The sequence below is a fragment of the Prionailurus viverrinus genome, chromosome D2 (genome assembly GCF_022837055.1).
Source record: "Prionailurus viverrinus isolate Anna chromosome D2, UM_Priviv_1.0, whole genome shotgun sequence".
In the NCBI taxonomy this organism is placed as follows: Eukaryota; Metazoa; Chordata; class Mammalia; order Carnivora; family Felidae; genus Prionailurus; species Prionailurus viverrinus.
Genome location: NC_062571.1, coordinates 78,607,576 through 78,631,002, shown reverse-complemented (window position 1 = coordinate 78,631,002; position 23,427 = coordinate 78,607,576). Strand labels below are relative to the sequence as shown.

The window sequence follows — 23,427 nt, the reverse complement described above, 5'->3', positions numbered from 1 at the left end:
AGAGAAAGAAAACCTTTGAGATGTCAAAAACATTGCCCAATATTGATGTCTTCTGTGGGTTTAATACTTCACGAGCGATGTAATTTAAAGAAGCCTAGACCGGTTTAGAAAACCCAAATCGTTGCACTTCTTGGAGGCTGTTGCTCTATCTACAAAATGGGGGCCACGAACCCGGGCTGCCTGCCCCAGTGGTTGATGGGAGAACCTTGTGGGTACGACAGAGGGCTGCACAAATGGAGGGGAGGCTCTGCATTCAAAGAGTGGGGTATGTCAGAATAGCCTATCGAGTCCTGTAACATTTACTCAACTGAACTTCAAATGTAGGCAGAAACCCTGTTTCGCCCCTCTAGGATTCCTCCATTTGCTCATTTTCGAGGGAGAGCAGCATGAAGCCGGGCTCCAGAGTAAGGTGGTTACCGGTGGTTAAAAGCCAAGCTTTACCGTTTATTTGGCTGTAAGCCTTTGGGCTCTATGCCTCTGGGACCATATCTGGAAAATGGGGGTCATAATTACAGGGTTTTCAAGGTTAAATAGCATAATACATGAGAAGCACTTAACATAAGGCTAGACCATGGAAGATACTCCTATATGCTAGTTATTACCATTACAAAGAAGAAACTGACTCAAACCTCATTAACTAAGAGCCCCAGGGGCTATCACAGCGTGGAGCTAAAGCAGTTAATCCGATTCTTCAGAAGATTCATCTGGCCCAAACCCAGAGCCACCGCTCCAGTGAGAATTAGCACCAAGCCTAACGGATCCCTGGGAGAAGGGACAGTGGCAGCAGACAAGTCACACTGAAGGAGCAATCCACTGTTATGAACTTGAGTTCATCCTGGTTCACTGTCCCTTCCCTCAATTTCTTTCTCATTAAGTGCAGCGAAATCATCCCAAATACCCACCTGCTGCCAGTAGAATATTAGAAGACGCGGTTCCTTCTAGGGCTAGTTTAATGCTGTCGGGGTGTTGGGTTCCTTGGGTCCCGCAGGAAAGAGAGAAACTCCCTCCCCAAGTAAAACCAGGGCCCCAAGCATTTGTCGCTTCAAACAATACGTGCGCATACGTATGGGTCGTTTATCTATTAAGCAGAATAATCATCACGTGGTGCCTGAGCCACAGCTAACCTCAGCCTGCAGAGACATGCTCAGTCACGTTGGTGGGTGGTCCCAGACCCCGGGGTCAGCTCACGTAGCACGGGGTCCCCTGTCCTCCTGGTCCTCTGCTTCTTGGATGTGGGGGAATTCCAGAACGCGAGGCCACGCGGCTGAGGTCGCCTTCAGGAACAAACTTCAGGCCCAGGCTGCCTCTTGGACGCTGAGCCACCAACTAGAGGGGGCTGGGGGCCGCGACCTGCTCTGTGCCCTCTGAATCCTGTTTGTTTCCTGCTCCTCCCTCAGCTCTGAGCTCAAACAGCAGCTCCCCCCGGAGGCCTTCCCTGAACCCAGGGTCAGGTCAGGCGGCTCTGCACCTGTCTTCTTGCTTATAGCATTGATCTCAGCTTCTATAGTTGAAAATCGTTTTTCTCTGAGACTCAAACTACAGAAACATCCAGAGGGTGACATTGCTTTAAAAGGGTTTTTTAGGGGCGCCTGGGAGGCTCAGTCAGTTAAGTGTCTGACTCTTGGTTTCGGCTCAGGTCGTGGTCTCGTGGTTCCTGAGTTTGAGCCCCGCACTGGGCTCTGTGCTTATGGTGCAGAGCCTGCTTGGGATTCTCTCTGTCCTCTCTCTCTGCAACCCCCCCCCCCCCATCTCTGTCTCTCTCTCTCGCAAAAGAAAGAGTTTTTTAAATGATCATATATTTTTAAGCGAGGCCATTACAATAATAGAATTGTGTGTTCTTCTCTCCCCCCTCACAGTGTCAGAGCCATTAATGGCTATCATGACGAGCCCAAGAAGAATCCAGAAAGTGGTAATGCAGGTGGGTTGAATGCTGCCCTTCTGCTCTGGAATCCACAGGCCCGGAGCTCAGAGGTCTTCTGTGGGGCTTCCCAAAGTGAACACTTGAGTACAGAACGCTGAATGACTATGCCGGTCACCTTTCACAGCGACTTATTTCACCATCAATCCCCCCATGCAGGTCCTGACGCAGGAAACCACAGCAAGGCTACTCTTGTCACAATGCCATCTCCACGTCTGTCCCAAAGAGGGACACGCAGACTAGGACCCGGGCACTCCCAGGGACAGCGCAGCCTCCGCTTGGCTCGGTGTTAGACATTCTGCCGACCTCTGGCCGGATCGTGCCTTCCGCCCCATGTGAGTCACCCTCCATAGCTGTGGTTCTGTGTGTGGTTTCTCTTCATTCCCAACCAACACGTCGGCAGGAGAGAGAGGCCTGGGGTCTGGGTGTGGGTCACAGCCGTGCATGTTAGGGACCGGGCTGCTCTGTGCTCCCTGAGATCACCCTGCCTGCCCCAAGGCTTCAGTGAGTCAGTCACGGGAGGGAGGGAGCAGGAGTGACAACTAGGACCCAGGAGGCAGCAGCGGGCAGCCACCAGGGGCCGGCCTGGAGCTGAGAGGCCTTAGCTCATTCAGTAAAGGGGTAGAATCAGTCCAGCCTGTTTGTGTGAACTTTGCCCACCAATGGCTTCTCCTCTCTTGGGACCACAGGGGGGAAAAAAAATCCAGGCCATATTCCTAAATTTCAGAGTTTAAGCAGGGTTTGTGTGAATCAAAGAGGAAATAACTGACTGGTCAGCGGGATCCAGATACAGGACCATGGTGATGCTATTAAACTTGACTTCTTGAGTTAAGATTAAAAGGTCACCAACCAATTCAACGATCAGTTGTTGCCAAAAAATTTCAAAAGCAAAAATCATTAAGCTAATTTGCTGGCCCACTGCCAGGAGACTATGACGAGAGGTCCTTTCATGCCTCACATCCCTGCTTCTTTCCGTGACCGCGTGAAAGTCCGGTCCCCCCAGGCACCTGCCATCCCCCAGCTCCCGTGCAGTTCAGTACATCCCCTGCCGCATCTGACCCCACTCTCCACCGCGTGTGCACCCCAATCAGCCATCAGAGGAGAGCTTCTCCCCCTCCCCGAGCCTCACGATTCCCAGGTGTATCTGTTTCCATCTTCTCCCCACCATCCACAACGGCGGAGGGAACCCTGATGTAAGCCCACAACTGCTCCAATCCCAATGCCTCTCAACGGTCAAGGCCAGCCTTCCTTTGGTCCACCCATCTGTCACCTGTCCTCTATCCACCTCTGCCTCTCTCCCTCCTTCCCACCAGCATGCAGGCATCTGGGATCTTCAGTCTTTAAACCTTCATACGACCCTCTCCACTAGCTACTGTCCCAATACTCTGATCCCTTTCCTAGAAAAATTTATTGCATTGTGGATACCCCTCTCTCTACTCCCTCTTCCTTATCTTCAGTTTCGGCTTCAGCCCTCTCCCCCGCAAACCGCATCCCTGTCATTCCACTGGGAGTGCTTACCAAGGATCTTGAGGGCAACATGAGGTTTCCCTCACATCTATGGACCCCACATCGCCAAATCATTGGGCAAGTGTCTGCCTTGATTTCTCAGGAGTATCTGATGGCCTCCCAGGTCCCTCATTATCCTATGTCTTTGGCTACAACTCCTTCACAGACTCCTCCGTTTCCCCTTGGGCTCACATCTAAATATTAAAGGACATCTCAGGGATTAGTCCTGAGTCCCTTTTCCCAGTGGCCACCTAACTACTGTTTCTCCTCCATTTCCTCCCTCCGCCCCTTAAAGACCATTCTCCACATAACAACCACAAAGCTCTTTTTTAAAACTTCAAATCAGGGGCGCCTGGGTGGGTCAGTCAGTGAAACGTCTGACTCTTGATTTCAGCTCAGGTCATGATCTCATGGTTCTGTGCTGGCAGCATGGAGCCTGCTCGGGATTCTCTCTCCCCCTCTCTCTGCCCCTCCCCCCACTCATGTGCTTGCTCTCTCTCTCTCTCTCTCAAAATAAACAAATAAGTAAATGAATAAATAAATATTAAAAAAAATCTCAAACCACGTCCTGTGACTCCTCTGGTGAAATCTGGTGGTAAATCTTCAAGATTTACCCTCACCCACCTCCCTGGTCTCACATCCTGCCATCATCTCGCCCACTCTCCTCCAGCCACACTGGCCTTCTTTGCTGATCTCGAAATACCACAAGCTCATCCCCCCCAGACATGTCACAGTTGCTCTTCCCTTTTCCAGAACGTTCCTTTTCCAGAACTTTATGTGGCTGCCTCCTTCCCGGCACATCAGGTCTCTGCAGAGAGGGCTCCTCTGGCCACTTATCAAAAAGAGCCTCTAACCACAATGAGACACCCCCCCCCCCCCCCCCGCCGCAGGATGGCCACTACGAAAGCAAAAACCAAAAAGAATAACAAGAGGTGGCAAGGCTGTGGGGAAATTCGAACCCATGTGCACTGTTGATGGGAATGTAAAATGGTGCAGCCATCGTGGAAAAACTTGGTGGTTTTCAAAGAATTAAACATAGCATTAACATATGATCCAGCCATTCAACTTTTGGATATATATTCCAAATAACTGAGAGCATGGAATCCAACACATTTGTACGCCCACGTTTATAGCAGCAGCATCCAAGCGTCCATCAACAGACGTATGGATAAATAAAATGTAGAATATGTATAACGGAATCCTATTCGGCCCTAAAGAGAAAAGCTGCAACATGATGGACTTAGAAGGCATTATGTTACAGTGAAATAAATCCGTCATTAAAGGACAGATACTGTATGATTCCACTTATATGAGGTACCGAGTGTAGTCAAGTTGATAGAGACAGAGAGCAAGATGGTGGTTGCCAAGGGCTGGGAGTGGGGAGGGCAATGTGGATTCTTGTTTAATGGACACAGAATTTCGGTTTGGGAAGATGAAAACTTTCTGGACACGGATGGCGGGGATGCTTGCCCAGCAATGTGATGTGCTTAATACCACTGAACTGTCCACCCTCTACTTAAACGTGGTTGGGTTGGATGGGGCACTTGGGTGGCTCAGTCGGTTGAGCGGCCGACTTCAGCTCAGGTCAAGATCTCCCAGTTCGTGGGTTCGAGCCCCACGTCGGTCTCTGTGCTGACAGCTCAGAGCCTGGAGCCTGCTTCGGATTCTGGGTCTCCCTCTCTCTCTGCTCCTCCCCCACTTGTACTCTGTCTCTCAAAAATGAATAAACGTTAAAAAAAATTTAAAGAAATTAGCGCCTGATTCCAGTTACCCCTGGAACATTTATTATGAGTTTATTTGCCTGCTGGCTTATTGTCTGTTTTTCCCTGTGGAAGGGGAAGCCGTGCCAGAGTCGATTATGGCTGAACTATTCACTGGTGATCTCAAGTGCTAGAATAGTGCCTGGGAAACAATAGGCACTTGATAAAGTCTTTTTAAAAAACATTGTATTTTGTTTACTTGTTGGTTTGTCTGTTTGCTCACTTGCTTCTTTTTTTTTTTTTTAATTTTTTTAATGTTATTTATCTTTGAGAGAGAAAGACAGAGCGTGAGCAGGGGAGGGGCAGAGAGAGAGGGAGACACAGAATCCGAAGCAGGCTCTAGGCTCTGAGCTGTCAGCATGGAGCCCGACATGGGGCTCAAACTCATGAACCGTGAGATGGGGCTCGAACTCATGAGCCTGAGCCCAAGTCGGATGCTTAACTGACTGAGCTACCCAGGCACCCCCCACTTGCTTATTTTCGAACTCCCAGCTGGATGTCAGTCCCAGGAGGCAGGGACATGGTTTGTTGAATGCACAGCACCTACACCAGTACCAGCCACCCAGCAGAGGCTTCAAAATTGTCCCGTGAGTGAATGAAAAATCACGTCCACATCAGGGAGCCTGTCCGTGGGATCCTGAGCTCGGTAGCAAGGTGCTGTGGAAAGTCCCGAGCTGGACGGAAGAACCCAGTGCAAAAAACTCTGACCTGCCATTCTCTGTGATGCCCGGGAGACCGGGGTTCTAATCCCTGCTCTGCACTCACCCCGATGACCCACAATGATTAACCTCGGAGCCTGCTCCTTTGTCCATAAAGCAAGAGTGAGCAGCCTGGTCTGCCCACCTCCCGGGATTTTGATGAGAACCCGGTGAAATCACATGTGGGCAAGGCTCCCCCGTGCTCTACGCACATGACCGCATTATGTCACAACCTCAGACACTGAAACTGCTATAGAAACATAAAGATGAATGGAAATTAAGATGGACACACTAGGGCTCCAGCAAGGCTTGACTTTAAACTCAACAAATCTTCCCCTTTCTCATTCTTGAAGCCCCCCCCCAACCCCCACCCATCTCCTTCACTTGTTTTTGTGTAGAATCCTTTGCTCCAGGAACTCAGTATCCATCTTGGCATCTGGTGACCTCAGTGTATGCTCAGTAACAAGACTCTGGTGGCCGGTGCCACCTCAAGGACGTGGCCAACGGGACGGGCAGCACATACCACGTTCCTATCAAAACTGCCCAGTTCCTCTATTTTCCTACAAACCCCCTCAGTCCTTTATTCCAGGCGGGTCTGCAGTCTTTTTTTTTTTTTTTTTTTTTTTTTTTTATTTTTTAAATTTTTTTTTTTCAACGTTTATTTATTTTTGGGACAGAGAGAGACAGAGCATGAATGGGGGAGGGTCAGAGAGAGAGGGAGACACAGAATCCGAAGCAGGCTCCAGGCTCTGAGCCATCAGCCCAGAGCCCGACGCGGGGCTCGAACTCACGGACCGCGAGATCGTGACCTGGCTGAAGTCGGATGCCTAACCGACTGCGCCACCCAGGCGCCCCATCGGGTCTGCAGTCTTGAAGGCATTAGCCTGCCACAGCCTCTTTCACCGGGCACAGTAATAAAAACTCTCGTTTGCCATTTCTTCTCGGCCTTTTGGCTGAGATCAAGTGTAGTATCTGTTCTTATCAGTTTAAAACTCTCGTTCCTTTTTATCCCCAAACTCTGTCTTCATGTTATATTTTGGCTCTGGAGCACAGAGGTCGGTTTGCGACAACGACATCCCTGTTTGATGGGACATCCAGCCACCCTCGAGGGTGCAGCTGCTGTTTCCTTAAAGCCAGGAACCTGTCCCCTAGGAGCCTAACCCTCTTCCCTAGGTGTGATGGGCTTTCAGAGCAGGTGGCATTTTATTGCTTCACACTGACCACGCCCACAAGCACACACCAACCTTGCCTGACATTCTCTCCAGGAAAAATCTCCTTGAAATGGATGCAGGGCCCCGAACTTGCCGTCTTCCCCAGCAGGTGTCAAAGGCTTCAGCCCGAGCTTAAATTCTGAGACTCAGCCAGCTGCACAACGACGCTGACAATGGACTCAGAATGCAATCTGTTTTTTGTTTTTTGTTTTTCTACGACACATCAGTTTTGCCCACTGGTGGTGTAGACGGGACCCCCACTCCATAAAAGCCGCACTCCAGGACAAGGGAACGCAAAGCCGATGAGTGTGGAAGGTTAGTATTGGCTCCCAGCATCTGCGTTACGTGGAAAGCATAAGCCTCCTTCAGCATCTCACAGCATAGCGCACGAAAATGTCATCTTAAAAAATCTAAACCCACATTGCCGGGGCACCCGGGTGGCTCAATCGGTTAAGCGTCCAATTTCAGCTCAGGTCATGATCTCGAGGTTTGTGGGTTCGAGCCCCGCATCAGGCTCTGTGCTGACGGCCGGAGCCTGCTTCCGATTCTGTGTCTTCCTCTCTCTCTGCCTCTCCCCCCGCTCATTCTCTCTCTCTCTCTGTCTCTCTCTTTCTAAAATCAATAAACATTAGAAAAAATTTAAGCATGTATTGCAGATTCTACTGTTTTACAACTCACTTGAGGTAGATGAAAGGAAGCGATGGGAGGAGGAGCAGCAAACCTAAAAGTGTAAGGGAACGTGCCACACGCAAAGGCTGCAAACATCTAGGTGTTAGGAAGGGGGCTGAGATGCGGACCACGCACAGCACACTTCGGGTACCTGCTCAGGCTCGGGGTTTGGAGGCCACAGGATGACGTTATGCAAGCCGGAGTTCTCTTGCTGGAAGCAAAGGAGTCCCGCCATTAGGATGGGCCACAGGGAACAAGACCCCCCACACTACCACAGGGACAGTCTTGGCTGGTCTCTACTCCCGGGTCTGACCTGCTGGGTGTACTCCCGCCCTGCCCGTGGCTACCAGGGGACATTTGTCCCAGAGGGAAAGGCACCTGCAAGTAGGCAAGGGTTGGGACTGGGCAGGCCTGTTCTCCTCCTTTGCCCCGGTGACGTGGCTGATCCTCAATGCCAGGTCTTTAATCTGTGAACCGGACCTTCCTTCAGACCTGGGTCTTGCCTTCTAAAAGATCACTTGTAAGCAGAATGCTGGGACCCCCAAGTGTCTCTTCACAGAGAAAGAGCCTCTGGGAGAGGCCGGGGGCCCTCGGTGGGATGGGAGGAGGGGAGGGTGGAGGCAGAGAAACTAGTTTGGAGCTGTCTGGACTGATCCAGGTGTGAGGTAAGAGGGTGTGATGGTGGGGGTGGAGAGGGAAAACTAAAACTACATCTTGGACACGTGGCACCTTTTTGTCTTTTGAGGAAGTGCTCTAAGTGGCATTGATGGAGACGTCATCAACCGGGGCTCACCTTTCCCCTGCAGGGGTGGGTGCATGACTCAGGCGGGCTAATCAGAGTGTCCACAGCCAGTGGCACATGGATTGATCCCAGACAGAGCACATGACCCCATCAGGGCCAGTCCTTGGACGGTGCTAATCAGAGGCTGGATCGCCAACAAGAAGAAGCCTGGATGCCTAGAGTAGCCGGTGGCTTGTTTTGTTTTGTTTTGTTGTTTCTGCAGGCCGAGGGGACATCCCTAAGCACTCGGGCATCACGGAGGAAAGCAGAGCAAGATCCAGAGACAGGAGATCTCCAGCATCTTCTTTTGAACCTCTGGACTCAGTGACTGCTGCAGCTAGACTCTCTCTGGACTTCCTAATCCTACGAGCCAAACAATCCTTCTCGGCCTATAGTCGTTGGAGACAGGTTTCTGTCTCTCGCAACCAAAAAAAGTCTCCATTAAACAGGAATCTAAAAGACTAAATGGCCGGGCCATTAATTTATTAATTATTAATCATAGAGTGATTTATGAAATGTGGACAAGGGGGGTGAGTGGAGTCAGAGGTGATCCCCAGATTTCTGTCTTGGATGGTAGAGTAGATCGTGGTACCCAGGAGGGGGGATTCAGAAGGAGAAGACGATTGGGGTGGGGGAGCTTAATTCAGGTTTGAGGAACAGGAAGTGACCATGGATCATTCAGGTACAGACACCCAGGAGACAGTGGAAAGATAAGTCTGGAACACCAGCCCCACGGGGGAGCCCTGATTCCTGTAGCCAAATATACTTGTGCTTTCTTTCCACTTGTTTCTCTGTGGAAGGCAAACCTTGTTCTGACCCTGGAAGCCTGAAGGCAACTCCATCATGTCCCGCTGGGTCATGTGGGGCTGAGGTTGGAGATGTGAACCAGAAGGGAACTGAGGAGGGAGAACAGGGTTTGGGGCTGGCAGGAGGTGAGATCTGAAACACTGAAATATATATATTCATCGCTTGCAAGGATATAATGAGATGGACCCCGTCCCCATAGCCTGATGAGAAACGTATAAATTGGCATCACCTTTCTGGAAAGTATTTTGAATATAGCTATAGATAGATCTAGATCTAGAGCAAGAGTTTTGAAATCACCCTTTATTTGACCTAGAAATTCCATTTCTATGAGTCTATGCCCAGTAAACCAGCCTTCGATTCTAAACAGTGTAGTTTAGTAAAGGTAATGAAAGAAAACTATAAGCCACTTTAATGTGCCTCTATTTGTGTAGAAATTCATCTCGGATTAGAGGAGTTCAGCCACTGCCCCAAGGAGTTCTCAAAGCAGTAGGACAAATATTCCTCTATTCTAGGTTTTCTCAACCTTGGCCCCTTTGACATTTTGAGAAGAATAATTCTTCGTTGTGGGGGTTGTCCCCGTGCATTGAGAACATTTAGTGGCATCCCTGACCTCTACTCGTGTCTCCACTCTGGAGACGTGATACCAACCCTGCCTTCAGACATTGACAAATGTGCTGGGTGTTGGGGTGCCTGGGTGGATGCCTCAGTTGAGCATCTGACTCTTCATTTCAGCTCAGGTCATGATCTCACAGTTCGTGGGATCAAGTCCCACATCAGGCTCTGCTTGGGATTCTCTCTCTCCCTCTCTCTCTGCCCTTCCCCCAATTTCATGCCCATTTCCTCTCTCTCTCTCCCTCTCTCTCTCTCTCTCTCTCTCTCAAAACTAAACAAACAAACAAACATTTATAAATAAGTAAACATTTATAAATAAATAAATAAAATGTAAGAATATTTCTTTAAGTTAGAGACTACAAAGAGGTAGGACATGAGCCAACTCCAGCCACCAGGAGCATCCTTTTGACTCACAGAATGTTCAAAAATAATTTAAACTAGTTGCCAACACTTGAAAAATTGTAAAGTTTCTTTAAACAATCTCTTCTAGAAAGTAGAAGAGGAGAAAGCACTCCCCAACTCATTTTATGACATTAGCTTTAGCGTGATACCAAAACCAGGTAAAAAAGGAAAACTACCAAGCAATATTTAGCATGAATTTAGATACAAAAAGCTTCAACAAAATGTTAGCAAATCAAGTCTAACAGTCTTTACAAATAATTATACACTACGACCAAGTAGGATTAATTCCGGTATCCAAGACTAGTTCAACATTTGAAAATTAACAGCGTAATCTAATATATCAACAGCCCAAAGAAGAAAGATCGTATGGCTACATCAATTGATACAGGAAAAAAAGCATCTGAAAAAATCCAATACCTATTCATGATAAAATATCCTCAGCAAACTAGGAATAGAGGAGCATCTTCCTTAACTTGATAAAGAGAATTTATAGCTTAGTCAGTAGAGCATGCAATTCTTGCCCTCAACGTCATGAGTTCAAGCCCCACATTGGGCCTAGAGCTTACTCACAAGATAGATGGGTAGATAGATAGATAGAGTGTTTTTAAAAGAGAAAATTTATAAAAACCTGCAGCTAATATCTTACTTAACAGGGAAAGACTGAATGCTTTCCCCTCACAATCGGAAAGCAGGTGAGAATGTCCACTCAGACCATTTCCAATTAACATAGTATTGGAATTCCTAGCCACAGTAATAAGGCAAGAAAAATAAATAAAAAACATACAGAATTGAAAAAAAGAAATGCAACCCCCCCCTTTTTGCAAATTGTCTACATAGAAAATCCCAAGGAATCTACAAAAAAACTTTTGGAAATAATAAGTGAGTTCAGCAAAGTCACAGGATACAAAATCAACACACAAAAAATCAATACACTGACAATGAACGTGTGGAAACCAAAATGAAAATACTATTTATAATCACTGCAAATAAAATGAAATACTTAGGCATAAACTGAAAACGTATACAGGATCTATATGCTGAAATTTATGAAATGATGATAAAGAAATCAATAGGACCTATATAAATAGAGAAGCACTGGGTGTGTTCACAGACTGGAAGATTCATCATATTAAAGATGTCAATTTCTCCAGTATATCTATAGGTTTAATATTATCCATATCAAAATCCTAGTAAGGTATTCTTAGACCTAGACAAGCTTATTCTAAAATATATATGGAAAGCTTTACGCCCTAGAATAGCTAAAACAATTTTGAAAAATAGTAAAGGGGGATGGGACTTATTATACAGCAGCAGTAATCAAGACTGTGGTATCAGCAGAAGAGTAGACATGTAGATCAGTGGAATAGAAAAGAGAACCCAGAAATAGACCCACACAAATATGACCAACTGGTTTTCGACAAAGGTGCAAAAGCAGTTTAATGGACAAAGAATAGTGTTTTCAACACTTGGTAGGTACCGGAGAGATGGACATTCATTGGCGAAACAAAACAGGACAAAAACAGAAAATGAACTTCAACCTGAGTCTCAAGCCTTACGCAAAAACGGATGCGAAATAGATCACGGATTTGAATATAAAATGTAAAACTATAACACTTTTGGAAAAGATAATATAATAGGAGAAAATTTTCAGGATGTAGGGGTAGAAAAAGAATTCTTAGACTTGGCACCAGAAGCACTAGAATTGGCAGAAAAGGAAAAGGAAAAACTGATCAATTGTACCTCATAAAAACTTTTGTTCTGTAAAAGAGCCTGTTGAGGTGATGAAAAGACAAGCCATGGATGGGAGAAAATATTGCCAAATCACAATCTGACAAAGATTAGTATCTAGGCTACACCAAGACTCAACACTCAATAGTTTCTTAAAACTCCAACTAGAAAACGGCTAGAAGACATGAACACCTATCTCACCAAAGAGAACCCATGGACAGCAACAAGCTCATGAAAGATGGTCAGCATGGCCGATCATCAGGGAAAGGCAAGTTCAAACCATAGTGACATTAGTGACATATCACAACACATATCAGAATGGTGTCACCTAACAGTGACAACACCAAATGATGGCCAGGCAGCAGAAAAACTAGATCACTCATACATTACTCGTTGCTGGTGGGAATGTAAAATGGTGCAGAGATTCTATCTAACTGGCTGTTCTTTATAAAACGAAACACGCGGGGTGGCTCAGTCCGTTAAGGGTCCAACTTTGGCTCAGGTCATGATCTCACAGTTTGTGAGTTCAAGTCCTGCTTGCGGCTCTGCGCTGACAGCTTGGAGCCTGAAGCCTGCTTTAGATTCTGTGTCTCCCTCGCTCTCTGCCCCTCCCCCCACTCGCGCTCTCTCTCTCAAAAATGTAAATAAATAAATATTAATTTAAAAAAAAAATGGGGCACCTGGGTGGCTCAGTTGTTGAAGCATATGACTCTTGGTTTCCGCTCAGGTCATGATCTCAAGGCTTTGCTGGTTCGAGCCCCACATTAGGCTCTGTGCTGGCAGTGCAGAGCCTGCTTGGGATTCTCTCTCTCCCTCTCTCTCTGCCTCTCCCCCACTTGCGTTGTCTCTGTCTCTCTCAGAAATAAATAAATAAACTTAAAACAAAAACAAAAAAACTAAACATACAACCACACATGACCCAGCCATTGTGCTCTTGGGCAATTGTGTCAGAGAAATGAAAATTTATGTTCACACACACACACACACACACACACACACACACAAAAAACCTATATGCAAATGTTCCTGAGAGCTCTATTTGTAATCACCCCAAACTGGAAACAACAGCAAATGTTTCTATACCATGGAGCACCACTCAGCCAGCAAAAGGAGTGAACAACTAACACAACAGCCTGGATGAATCTCAAGGAAACCATGTTGAATGAAAAAAGCCAATTCCAAATGGTCACGTATCGTGTGGTTCCATTTATATAACATTCTCAGAAAGCCAGACACAGACAGAGAGAACAAATTAGGAGTCGCCAGGGATTAGGAGAAGGGAACAGGAGGGCGGTGGGTGTGGATCTAAGGAAAATGAAAGGAATCCTTCAGGTGGCGGGAATGCTCTGTATCTTGACTGCATCAATGTCAGTCTGCACGTGCGCTGACGTTTTGCAAGATGTTACCCTGGGCGGGACTAGGTGAAGGGTGCAGGGATCTCTCTGTACGATGTCTTGCAATAGCATGCTATTGTTTACCATGTCTACCATTATCTCAAAAGAAAAACTTTGATTAAAAATATTTTGCGATTTCATAGAAAAACACGCGTTTTTTACTTCTGTTGAAGAAGTTGCAAGGTCTTGGAACACTGGGCCTGCCATGGCAGCCATCAGCTGGAGGTGATGGTGGTGCCCCCTCCAGACGACAGGACAGGATCCCTCCTGTTTGCCACAGCACCTCCTTCTCTCTACTGTCTCCTAACCTGCCATTTACTACAATTACTGTTTCTGGTCTGCTCCTAAAGACTGGAGTTTGCTGCCTTTGCCCTCGATGATTCCCGTGTTCCTCCTTGGGAAAAGAAGATTGCAGGGAGGGAAAAAGCAGAGAGAAAACAGATTGCTTTGCGCTGGCTTTCAGATCCCGTTACCTCGTTTGGAAGGCTCACCACCATCGATCCAAAATTCCCACTGTGTGCGAGATGGATAGGAAAGTGTCCCCCTGGTTTTGTTCACCAGGACACTGAATTGAATCTCTCAAACTTAAAATGGATAGCTGTAAAATTTGAACGTACTTTAACAACACCAGCCTTATGCACGATTGAGCACTTAAGACTCATTCCTTAAAAGTGAAAACCCGACCTAACGTGGAAATGACAGTTCGCGTTTAATCTGCTCAACAGTGACAGAGTTTAAGATCGCTTTTTGAGGGCCACAACTATTTTGGGGAGGAGTGTGGATAAGGTTTTATTTCATCCTCCTGTGATGCATCCACACAAGGGAACAGATGGGTGGGCACAATCCAGAAAAAAATATGCCAAACTCTTAGTATGTCAATGTTAAAAGCAAGAAATTAACCGTTAAAGTAGTTTTTTACAGTTTATAAAATCGGGGCTAGCTTGAATGCAACAATTCTGAAAATGGGAATAAGAAATACTTATGCAGATACATGTGCCATATGTATCCAGGTATAATCTGTGTTTTTTAAATGTTTATTTATTTATTTTGAGAATGAGAGAGAGAGAGCGGGGAAGGGGCAGAGAGAGAGGGAGAGAGAGAATCCCAAGCAGACTGTCAGCGGAGAGCCCGACGCGGGGCTCGATCCCACGAACCCTGAGATCATGACCTGAGCCAAAATCAAGAGACGGATGCTTAACCAACCGAGCCACTCACGTGCCCCAATCTGTGTTTTAGCTTGCTCCTTCCTGGATGGAGGGGAGATGCTCAGGGGGAAAAAAAAAACCTAGTCAAGGTCAATCAAGCGATCCGGGTAGGTTGAGGGGGAAGCTCCCTGACACCCACCTGGTTTTCCGAGGTGCTGTTCTCATTGCCCATGGTGATTCAGGGTGCCAGCGACCCTCTGGATTTTACCAGAAGCAACTGGAAGAAATAAAAGGGTATACACATCCATAAAATTGAAGAAGACCTCAGGCTTTTTTGGTCTGCCCATCAACTCAGACTCAAAAGCCAGGTGATGGGGAATGTTGATCTCTGCAGCCACATCACGGAAACTTGCCTTTGAAGGGTTTTCTTTTGTTATACGCCACCCAGACTTCTTTCCCCTGTCCGGGCTGCTGTTCTCACTCCCCACCCCAGGGGCTGGCAGACAGCTCAGAAAAATAAGTTTGTTCCTGAGTCTCCGACTTAACGTCAATGTACACGCAGAGGTGTATCTACAAATGAAGTGACAGAAGGGGCCCAGTTGCCAAGGAGAGCTTGAGAAGTGTCACTGTCGAGGTGTTTTCTGAGCCCAGGTCAGCGCCGACATCGGCTGAGTTCCAGGAGACCCCCTAACATCAGCAGGACGGGGACTCTTACCTTCCTTTTTCTAGATGGAGAAACTAAGTCCCAGAAAGCTTGTAAAACATATCAAACTTTCAGAACTGGAACCTTAGAGATTCCCAGTCTATTCCATGGGGGGGCGGGTACTGAAATGGGAGAAGGCAAGGGGACTTGCCAAAGACCCAGCTGGGACAAGTCAAAGCTGGTAATAGAACTCAGTCTCCTGCCTTCGAATTCAAGATTCCTTCCACAGCAGTGTGGTATCATTAGTATTTGGTCAGAAAACCTCAGTGATTGACTTACAAATAAAATTTGTCCATTGATCTGCTCATCCATTCAACCAACACTGACCGGGTAGCTACCATACGCTGTGCGTACTGAACCGTCACTGGAAAATCAAATTGAAGTATTTTGAGCAGCACAAATAAAATGCCCCCCAAACTGAGAAAATTGTGAGTGATGTCACTGCAGTGATCAATTCTCTCACTCCTAACCCTTGAGCCAAAAGGATACAAGTCCTTAACCCTTTCTCGACCTTCACTGTTTATAAGATGGGCCAAAAATAAAATGCTCACTCACAGAATGTAAAAATCGTCATGTGCTTCAAATTGATCGCTTCAGGGTGTTTTGGATGTTCATTTGGAAAATGATGACGCTTCATTAGCAAATACCATTGAATGCTACAATCATTACGCCCTTATCTATCACCGTCACATCCTCGTGCCGACCAGTTTAACCCAGACACAGTCGGAATGTCATACGGTCCAATGTCACATTAGTTTGTGAAACTCATTCGGAGGATTCAGTTGAATAACTGTATGACAGATCAGAGCGCTTGAACTAGCTTTTTACACAGGTAAACAGACTAAAGACAATGGCACAACTACTTCTGGCCCAGTGTGAATTTCAAAGCCACAGAGAGAAGGCTTGGCCGTTTCTGGAACTCTCTCCTCCGTGAGCTGCAGAACTGCCAGCCCCTCGGGCTCCCCCAGGACCAGAAAGGAAGGCGGGTACAGCTTTGCCGGCTACTTACATTCGGGGAGGGTCTGTGCGACTTGGGAGGCTGCGGGCCCACGGAAAGTCTGCTGTTCAGCAATCGGACTTTCTCCTCCTCCATTCAGAAGCAGGTGAGGCCCAAGCCGAGGCATCCGCCCACCTTCACGCAGTTGGACAAACAACCCGTCTCCACCCCTGACACTGACACAAACCAGCTGCGCCTCATACCTGAGCGGCGGCTGTGCGGAGCCTCTGTGATCACACAAACGTGGAATCAGCGTTTCTGCGCCCATCGCGGCTACGGCCTTTCACGTAGAGGATTTTCCCCGTGATTACATTAGCTGGGCTCCTTTCAGAGAAGGCTTATCCAGACTAAAACTGGGCCCGTGGCCGGATTGGCTGCACCTAAGCGATCAGAACTGCCTTGCCCGGCAAGCAGGGAGCCACGGATCACTCGCTCGCCCTTTACGCAATGGAGCAGGGACAAACCTTTCGCTGGAGAAAGGAGTAAAATGCTCAAAGGGCTTCCTGTTTATACCTGGAAATTTTCCATCCTAAATAATGTGGAAACACAGAGAAAACTTGTGGAAAACGATGACGCCACCAGTCTGGCACCTGTTTATAGTGTGTGGCGTGGAGAATGTACTTACCGAGGCGTGGCTTGAGTTTCAACAAGCGAAGTCATAAAAGGCCGCCGGCTTGGCCGGATCCCTGATAGGCAGACCTGCCCATCGGGGCGGAGGAGGCCCCCGGGCCCTTGAGTGGGACCAAGGGGCAGCCGCCCAGGGACCCTTTTGCCCAGCAGCCTCCCAGAGCTCCCAGGATTGGCCAGTTATGACCAGGCAGCCATTCTTTTGTATGAATGCAGCCGGTTTTGGTTTTGTTTTTTCTCGCCCAGAAGCCTTTCCTTCTGCAGAAGCCCCTTATCCCTGCCACAGGTGCGACCCCTCCCGGGAGACAAGTTGGCATTTCCTCAAAGGCTTCCCTGGGACCACGTGTCTTATTAAGCTCGGAAGGGTGTCGGGAGCTTCCCAGAGGGGAAAGTCGCATGTGGAGGGGATCTCTGTGCCCCCACTTCTGGTTCGAACAGAGCAGAAGTGTGTCTGTTTCAACAAATGAATGGATACTCAAATTGTGGTACGCCCATTCATCGGACTATTAATCAGCCATAAAAAGGAACGAAGTTCTGACTCAGGTAACAACTCGGATGAACCTCAGAAATTTACTAAGTGAAAAAAGTCAGACACAAAAGGTCCCACGTTGTGTGATCCCACTGATACGAAAAGTCTAGAACAGCCAAGTCCAGAGGGACAGAAACCAGACTGATGGTTCGCAAGGGCTGGGGGAAGGGTGAGTAACTCCTTGATGGGTTCAGGGTTTGATTTTGTTGTGATGAAAATATTTTGGAACCGGATAGTGGTGGTGGTTGCACAGCATTGTGAATGTGTTAAGTACAACAGTTCACTTGAAAATGGTTCGTTTTACCTTGTATAAATTTCAGCTCACGTTTTAAAAGCGTAGGTCTTTCACAGCTTGGGGTTCCGCATGAACTATTGTTTGAAAAAAGCGTTCCACCTGGAGGGAGGCGGCACTTGAAAACTGTCACTTTTACGTTGACAAACACCAGGTTTCTGTCCAGTTAAGGATCGGTGGGATGAGGAACAAGAATGTTTGCCTTCTTCTTCCTCATCCCCACTCAAATCACAGGAGAAGTTTTCTAGGGAGGAAAATCTTTTTAAGTGAGATGCCTTGGAGGAACCAATTAGAAAGGAAGAGAAGTCTCTTCAACAGGGGGGCAAACGCAGTGAAAGAGAAGGGGAAGATTGGGGGCACACTGCTGAGGAGAGGGGAGGAGGAGGGAGAGAGGATGGCCGACCAAAATAGCCGAGTCACTGAACCCGAGTTGAAGGTAAGGAATGTTCAGTATTCAATTTTCACTCGTGTACATTCAGCAGTGCAAATTGCTGAACCATCCATGAACCATGAACCATGCTTCCATGAACCTCTGTCAACTCTGGGGCTTCATGGGTGGCTGCTGATATCACTATTGCTGCCACCGTTGGTCCCTGGGCCACCGCCATCATGACTGCTGGATCCTGGGCAGAATCACTGATGCCCGTCCCACCACCACTTGCCCTGGCCGCCTCTGAGCTCCAGGGGCCGCCACCGTCAGTGGGAAAGAGAACCAATCAATACACCAACACGTCAGCTTCCGCCCCAGAAGCTGGTGCTCTTATAATGTCTTATAAGCGTCTCTTATAATAAATTGCCCAGGCACAGAGGACGTGTTGAGATGTCAGGCACTATGGAATCCCGACTGTCCACATTCCTTAGCTGTGACTACCTCTCCCCAAGGCAGTACTCTAATGGGACCTCGATATCAGTCTCCTTGCCTTACCACTGTCTACATGGGTCCGTGGCTGACCAGCTTCCCTCTTTGTGCTTGTCTTCTTCCAACCCGGACACTAAGCAACCAACCAGATTTCCATTTCCTGCCACGCATGGCTAAACACAGGTGTGTGCACGTTCACTCATCAATCTCCAGGATAACCTCCCTTTGGAGGCAGGGGGTTGGGATTATGAACCAGACCTTGCCGCCAGACTGTTGCACTGTGAACACTAGCTTCACCACTCACTTGATGTATAAACGCTAGTGAGTTAGTTAACTTCTATAACCTCAGTTTTGTCATCTCTAAAATGGGACTCCTAACAATACCTTCCTCACATGGCTGTGATGAGTTAATTTCAGCAAAGCTCTTAGACTAGATTAAGCACGAAACTGCTGCCTATTACATTATTATTGGCAGTGGGTTTCTTTGGAGTCCCAGTAGGCAAATCCCTCAGTGGCACAAGGTTTGTATTGCCTTCTTCTTATCCCTTCAATAAAAATCAATAGATTTTTCTTCAATAGAAAAATGTTTTCAATAGAAATCGGGACATCTGCAATAAAAGCTCAGCTGAACTGACTTGTGCACTAGAAGAAACAAATGGTGGCAAATAATGTTTATTTATTTTTGAGAGAGAGAGACAGAGCGTGAGTGGGGGAGGGGCAGAGAGAGAGGGAGACACAGAATCGGAAGCAGGCTCCAGGCTCCGAGCCATCAGCCCAGAGCCTGACGCGGGGCTCGAACCCACAGACCACAGGATCATGACCTGAGCTGAAGTCAGACACTTAAACTGACTGAGCCACCCAGGCGCCCCTAAAATTCATTTTTAAAAGATAATTGTTTGGGAGGATTTTCGTTTTTCAGCTGGCATATTGGTGTCCCATCATCACAGCCGCAAAAGACCCCGAACATGATGGGACGGTCTTTGAGTCATTCGTTTGTTTCTTCACGCGTTCTATAAATACGGAGCTTTTTTGTGTACCAAGCACTGGGTGTTCGAGTTCTCTTTGATACTTACAGTGGAGCTATGGGGTAGGTATTTTCTTTTCTTATGGATGAACACCCGAAACCCAGAGGGATCGAGTCACAGGGTCAAAGACCGGCAGAGAGCAAGAGGAAGGATGGGTGGCCCCAGACCCTGCGTTCATGAAGGAAGTGATGCTACTACCTTGGAAGATTCTTCAATGCCGTTCAAAGGTAGTTGACGGCCTTTTTCTCTCGTGTCTTTTTCTGCTCATTTACTTTTGGTAGAGCATGGAGTTTTTAGCTGTTGGCAACTGGAGCCGGTTAGGAGGGTCCGGGCTGATTGGGCCACCCCCTCCCTGATCTGCGGACAGGGCCAGGTTTGGGAAGGTGATTTACTGCAGAGGCCGAGATAGCCTAGCAGGGCTGGGTAGGCGGAGCATTGCTGGGAGGAGCCAAGATCACCACCGGGGAAATGGAGCCTGGGGCCAAGTGTGGAGGAGGGGAGACGGAAACGTGAGAACCAGCACAGCAGCTGATGGGTGCAGAAGCAGCCTGTGGGCGGAGGCCGCAGCTCAGAACGAGATTGCGATGTCCAGGTCAGGCCGATGCCCCGTTTCATATGCTGCGTGCAGGGTGGGGAGGTGCAGGGAGCTGGGAAATCAGAGACAAGATCGTGCCAGCCTCAGTGACGACGCGGAGACTCAGAGAGGTTTTGCAACTAACCTCCACTGTCCTGTGAGAACAGCCTCTTGGAATCTGCTGATCCATCCCACCATCGTACCGAGTTTTCTATTCGGGGTTTTCTCTTCTCTTGTTTAAAAAAAAAAAATTCTTTTTTGTATGTGATAGAAATGTATCTGTTTTGGGGTGCCTGGGTGGCTCAGTCGGTTAAGCGTCCGACTTCGGCTCAGGTCATGATCTATCTCACAGTCCGTGAGTTGGAGCCCCGCGTCGGGCTCTGTGCTGACAGCTCAGAGCCTGGAGCCTGTTTCAGATTCTGTGTCTCCCTCTCTCTCTCTGCTCCTCCCCCGTTCATGCTCTGTCTCTCTCTGTCTCAAAAATAAATAAACCTTAAAAAAAAAAAAAAAAAAAAAAGAAATGTATCTGTTTTAAAGGCTTAAGAAGTTTTGATTTTTCTTTTGCACTGAGCATGCTGGGTTGTGAGTGCTGGAAGGAACCTGGGGATCATCTTCAACACCCCCTTTGCAGATGGGGAAGCTGAGGCTGAGAGGGTAGGAAAAGATCGGCCCTCGTCTCCCAGCAAGCAGGGGCTGGGACCAGATGTAGACAGGCACGCTTCTAGCAGGCAGAACCCCGCCCCCTCCCCAGCAGGCCTCTGCAGGCTCTGCAGTCACCTCCGGACCAGACCAGCAAGGTCAGATAGGACCCGCCTTCCCTGCCGTGGCATTGATTGCCCTCCGGCCACGTGGCATCCAGCCCGTCGGGTCCTGTGCCAGCTGGGGATGTGGGAGGCATCGACCGGAGCAGTCCGGGTTAGGCTTGCTTATTGAAGGTGAGCTCAGCTGCACCTGACCAGCAGCGACTTGGGCCGCTTGCCACACCCGGTGACCCCAGGCAGCTGCTTGTTCCCACAGATGGCCCCAGCAGGCGGGAGACCTCATCTTCTCCCCCCCTCCCCCGGTGGCTGAGTTCAGTTGTTCTAACTCCCTCCTTTGCACAGCTGAGCGTGGCGCTACTTATAGCTCTGTTATCATGTTCCTGTTTGAATACAAACAAACCGCCGTAACCTGGGAAGGGGATTTGTTGCGAGACCTCGCCTGCCTGCTTTCTGCTCCGGCAGGGACCTGGCCGCTCTGGTGGGGTTTGAGGGACGTGTGGCTCTTCCTTGCCGCTCTCCCCCAGCCTCCTGTGTTCTCCCTCGCCCATCTCTGAGGCCACCGAGAAATTTCGATGGGATAAGGCAGCCTCGACGCACGCACGTGAGGACTGAGAGTTACTCAGACATCTCCTCTCACCCCCCGGGGACCAGAGGCCACGTCCCCAGCCCTGCTCCTGGGGAGAGGCTGGGCCAGTATTCAGCTGTTGCTTCTCAGCCTCAAACCTACTGTTTCCCGGTGCTGGGGACTCTGCAAGGCCACTTCTGCTTTGCCAGCTGCTCCTGGGAGGCCCTGCAGGAGGAGGCAGAGGCCAGAGGTGGAAGGAGGAAGGAGAGATCGTTCCGTCCCTGTCTGTTTCCCGGTCCTGGGAGCAGCACCCAGCCTGCAGCCTTCACCCCCGGGGGGCAGTCACCTGCTGTGTAGCACTGGGATCCTGTCTCCGGTTGTCCCGATGCCCACAGGGCTCGCCTCATGGCTGGGCCTCCCTCCACAGGGGTCCGGGGTTCCCTCCAAGCTTCGACTTTTTAATAATTCCAGCTTCTTTGTGCCCCATAAGCCCTAAGTGTGATATCTGCCTCCTGTAGCTACCGCCTTCTGTCGCAACTCTGAGTTTGCTTTTCTGCCTCGGCATTTACTTAGATAGCCATTCTTTGTGTCAGATTCTCTCTGATAGAATAACTGGGACATTTCTGTCTTCTGGCTTGACTGGCTGCTACGCTGGCAGAGTTGGGATTCCAACCCAGACCTTCTTTCTCCTGGTTCAGGATTCCCTGCTCTGGAACCCGATAAACGTGTGTTCCACTCCATGAATGAACAAGGTGAGTTCCCCCCCATTCATCAGTTCTGACTTTAGTTAAGATGTGGTGAGGATTCCCCACCAGCTCTGGCAACCCACGATCACCAACAGGGGCAACGTGGCTGATCTTATGGACCGCCTTCTTAGACGGTCCTCAAGGGCCACCCTAAATTTAGCTTCCTCTGGAACCACACCGAATCTGCACACTTTCAGCTGCATGGCTGAGAAGTAGTTGCTGAGAACTAGCCAGCCCACAGATGGCCACAGCCCCGTGAAGGATCCCAGCCGAGAGAGACCAAGAGAAAAAACCCAGAGGAGCCGCCGAGCCCAGCCCAAACGCCAGTCCACGGGATCAGATCCTAAAGAGTTCGTGTTTTAAACCCCTAAATTTTGGGGTGATTTGTTCATGGCAATAGCTAACTGATAAGATCTCCCCCCAGAGGGCCCATTTAACTTGCCTTCACACCAGCCTACACCCAACTGTGACTAACCATCCTGAAGATCTGGGCACTGAAGCACAAAGGATGTCACGTGACAGACGACCGATAGATGGATCATATTCCTCTCCCGTGGTAAGATGACAGTTTACAAGCATGGCCCCTTGACTAGTGGCCCCTAGGGTCATCGTGGCTGATGCCAGACTATCCCTGCACTCTGAGGATGAAGCTCTGAGTTTACATTATAAACAGTGCCTGGCCCCTTAGCCTAAAATGGAAACATGAGGCCATATATTGGTTTGCAGTAAGAGGTCTCTTTTCTTTCTCTTTTCTTCCTGCTAAAACAGATATTTGATGACACCTTTAAATATAAGGTTCCCCTTCTTCGCGATCTTTATATAGTCCTTAGCAGTCTGGGTGTTGGCAAAACCATATTGCTTAGAAAAGCAAGCTGTTGAAACCCACAAACGTTCAGACATCAGTCGAATCCCAAAGCTAAAGTGTGCTGTCATTTTTGGAAAGCAGATACAGTATGAACATAATTGAGAACTGCAGGCCCAGGGGAGGGTTGGGGGGTGGGGGGAGACGGGATGAGACACGACAGAAATCTTGAGTGTGGATGAGATATCAGTGCCAATTACGGCAGGGCCAAAATGTTATGCTGATGAGCTGTATGTTAGAGCTGAACTAAGAAGCT

The 23,427-nt window shown here is 48.4% G+C and overlaps 1 protein-coding gene and 1 pseudogene across 2 annotated transcripts in view; one reads left to right on the top strand and one right to left on the bottom strand.

Annotated features, from left to right (window-relative positions):
* TACC2 (transforming acidic coiled-coil containing protein 2) overlaps window positions 1-16,419 on the bottom strand; it is a 201,522-nt gene extending 185,103 nt beyond the window's left edge. The window contains exons 1-3 of one of the 2 annotated variants that reach the window (XM_047825484.1): window positions 16,344-16,419; window positions 14,831-14,908; window positions 7,914-7,973 (exon numbers count right to left, since the gene is read on the bottom strand). In XM_047825484.1, the coding sequence (XP_047681440.1) occupies window positions 7,914-7,973; window positions 14,831-14,863 (93 nt within the window). In that variant the 5' untranslated portion in view covers window positions 14,864-14,908; window positions 16,344-16,419. The remainder of the gene's footprint in view (window positions 1-7,913; window positions 7,974-14,830; window positions 14,909-16,343) is intronic. The other variant, XM_047825485.1, reaches the window with a different exon arrangement.
* Window positions 6,816-6,990, top strand: LOC125148469 (uncharacterized; annotated as a pseudogene).
* Window positions 16,420-23,427: the final 7,008 nt, after the last annotated feature.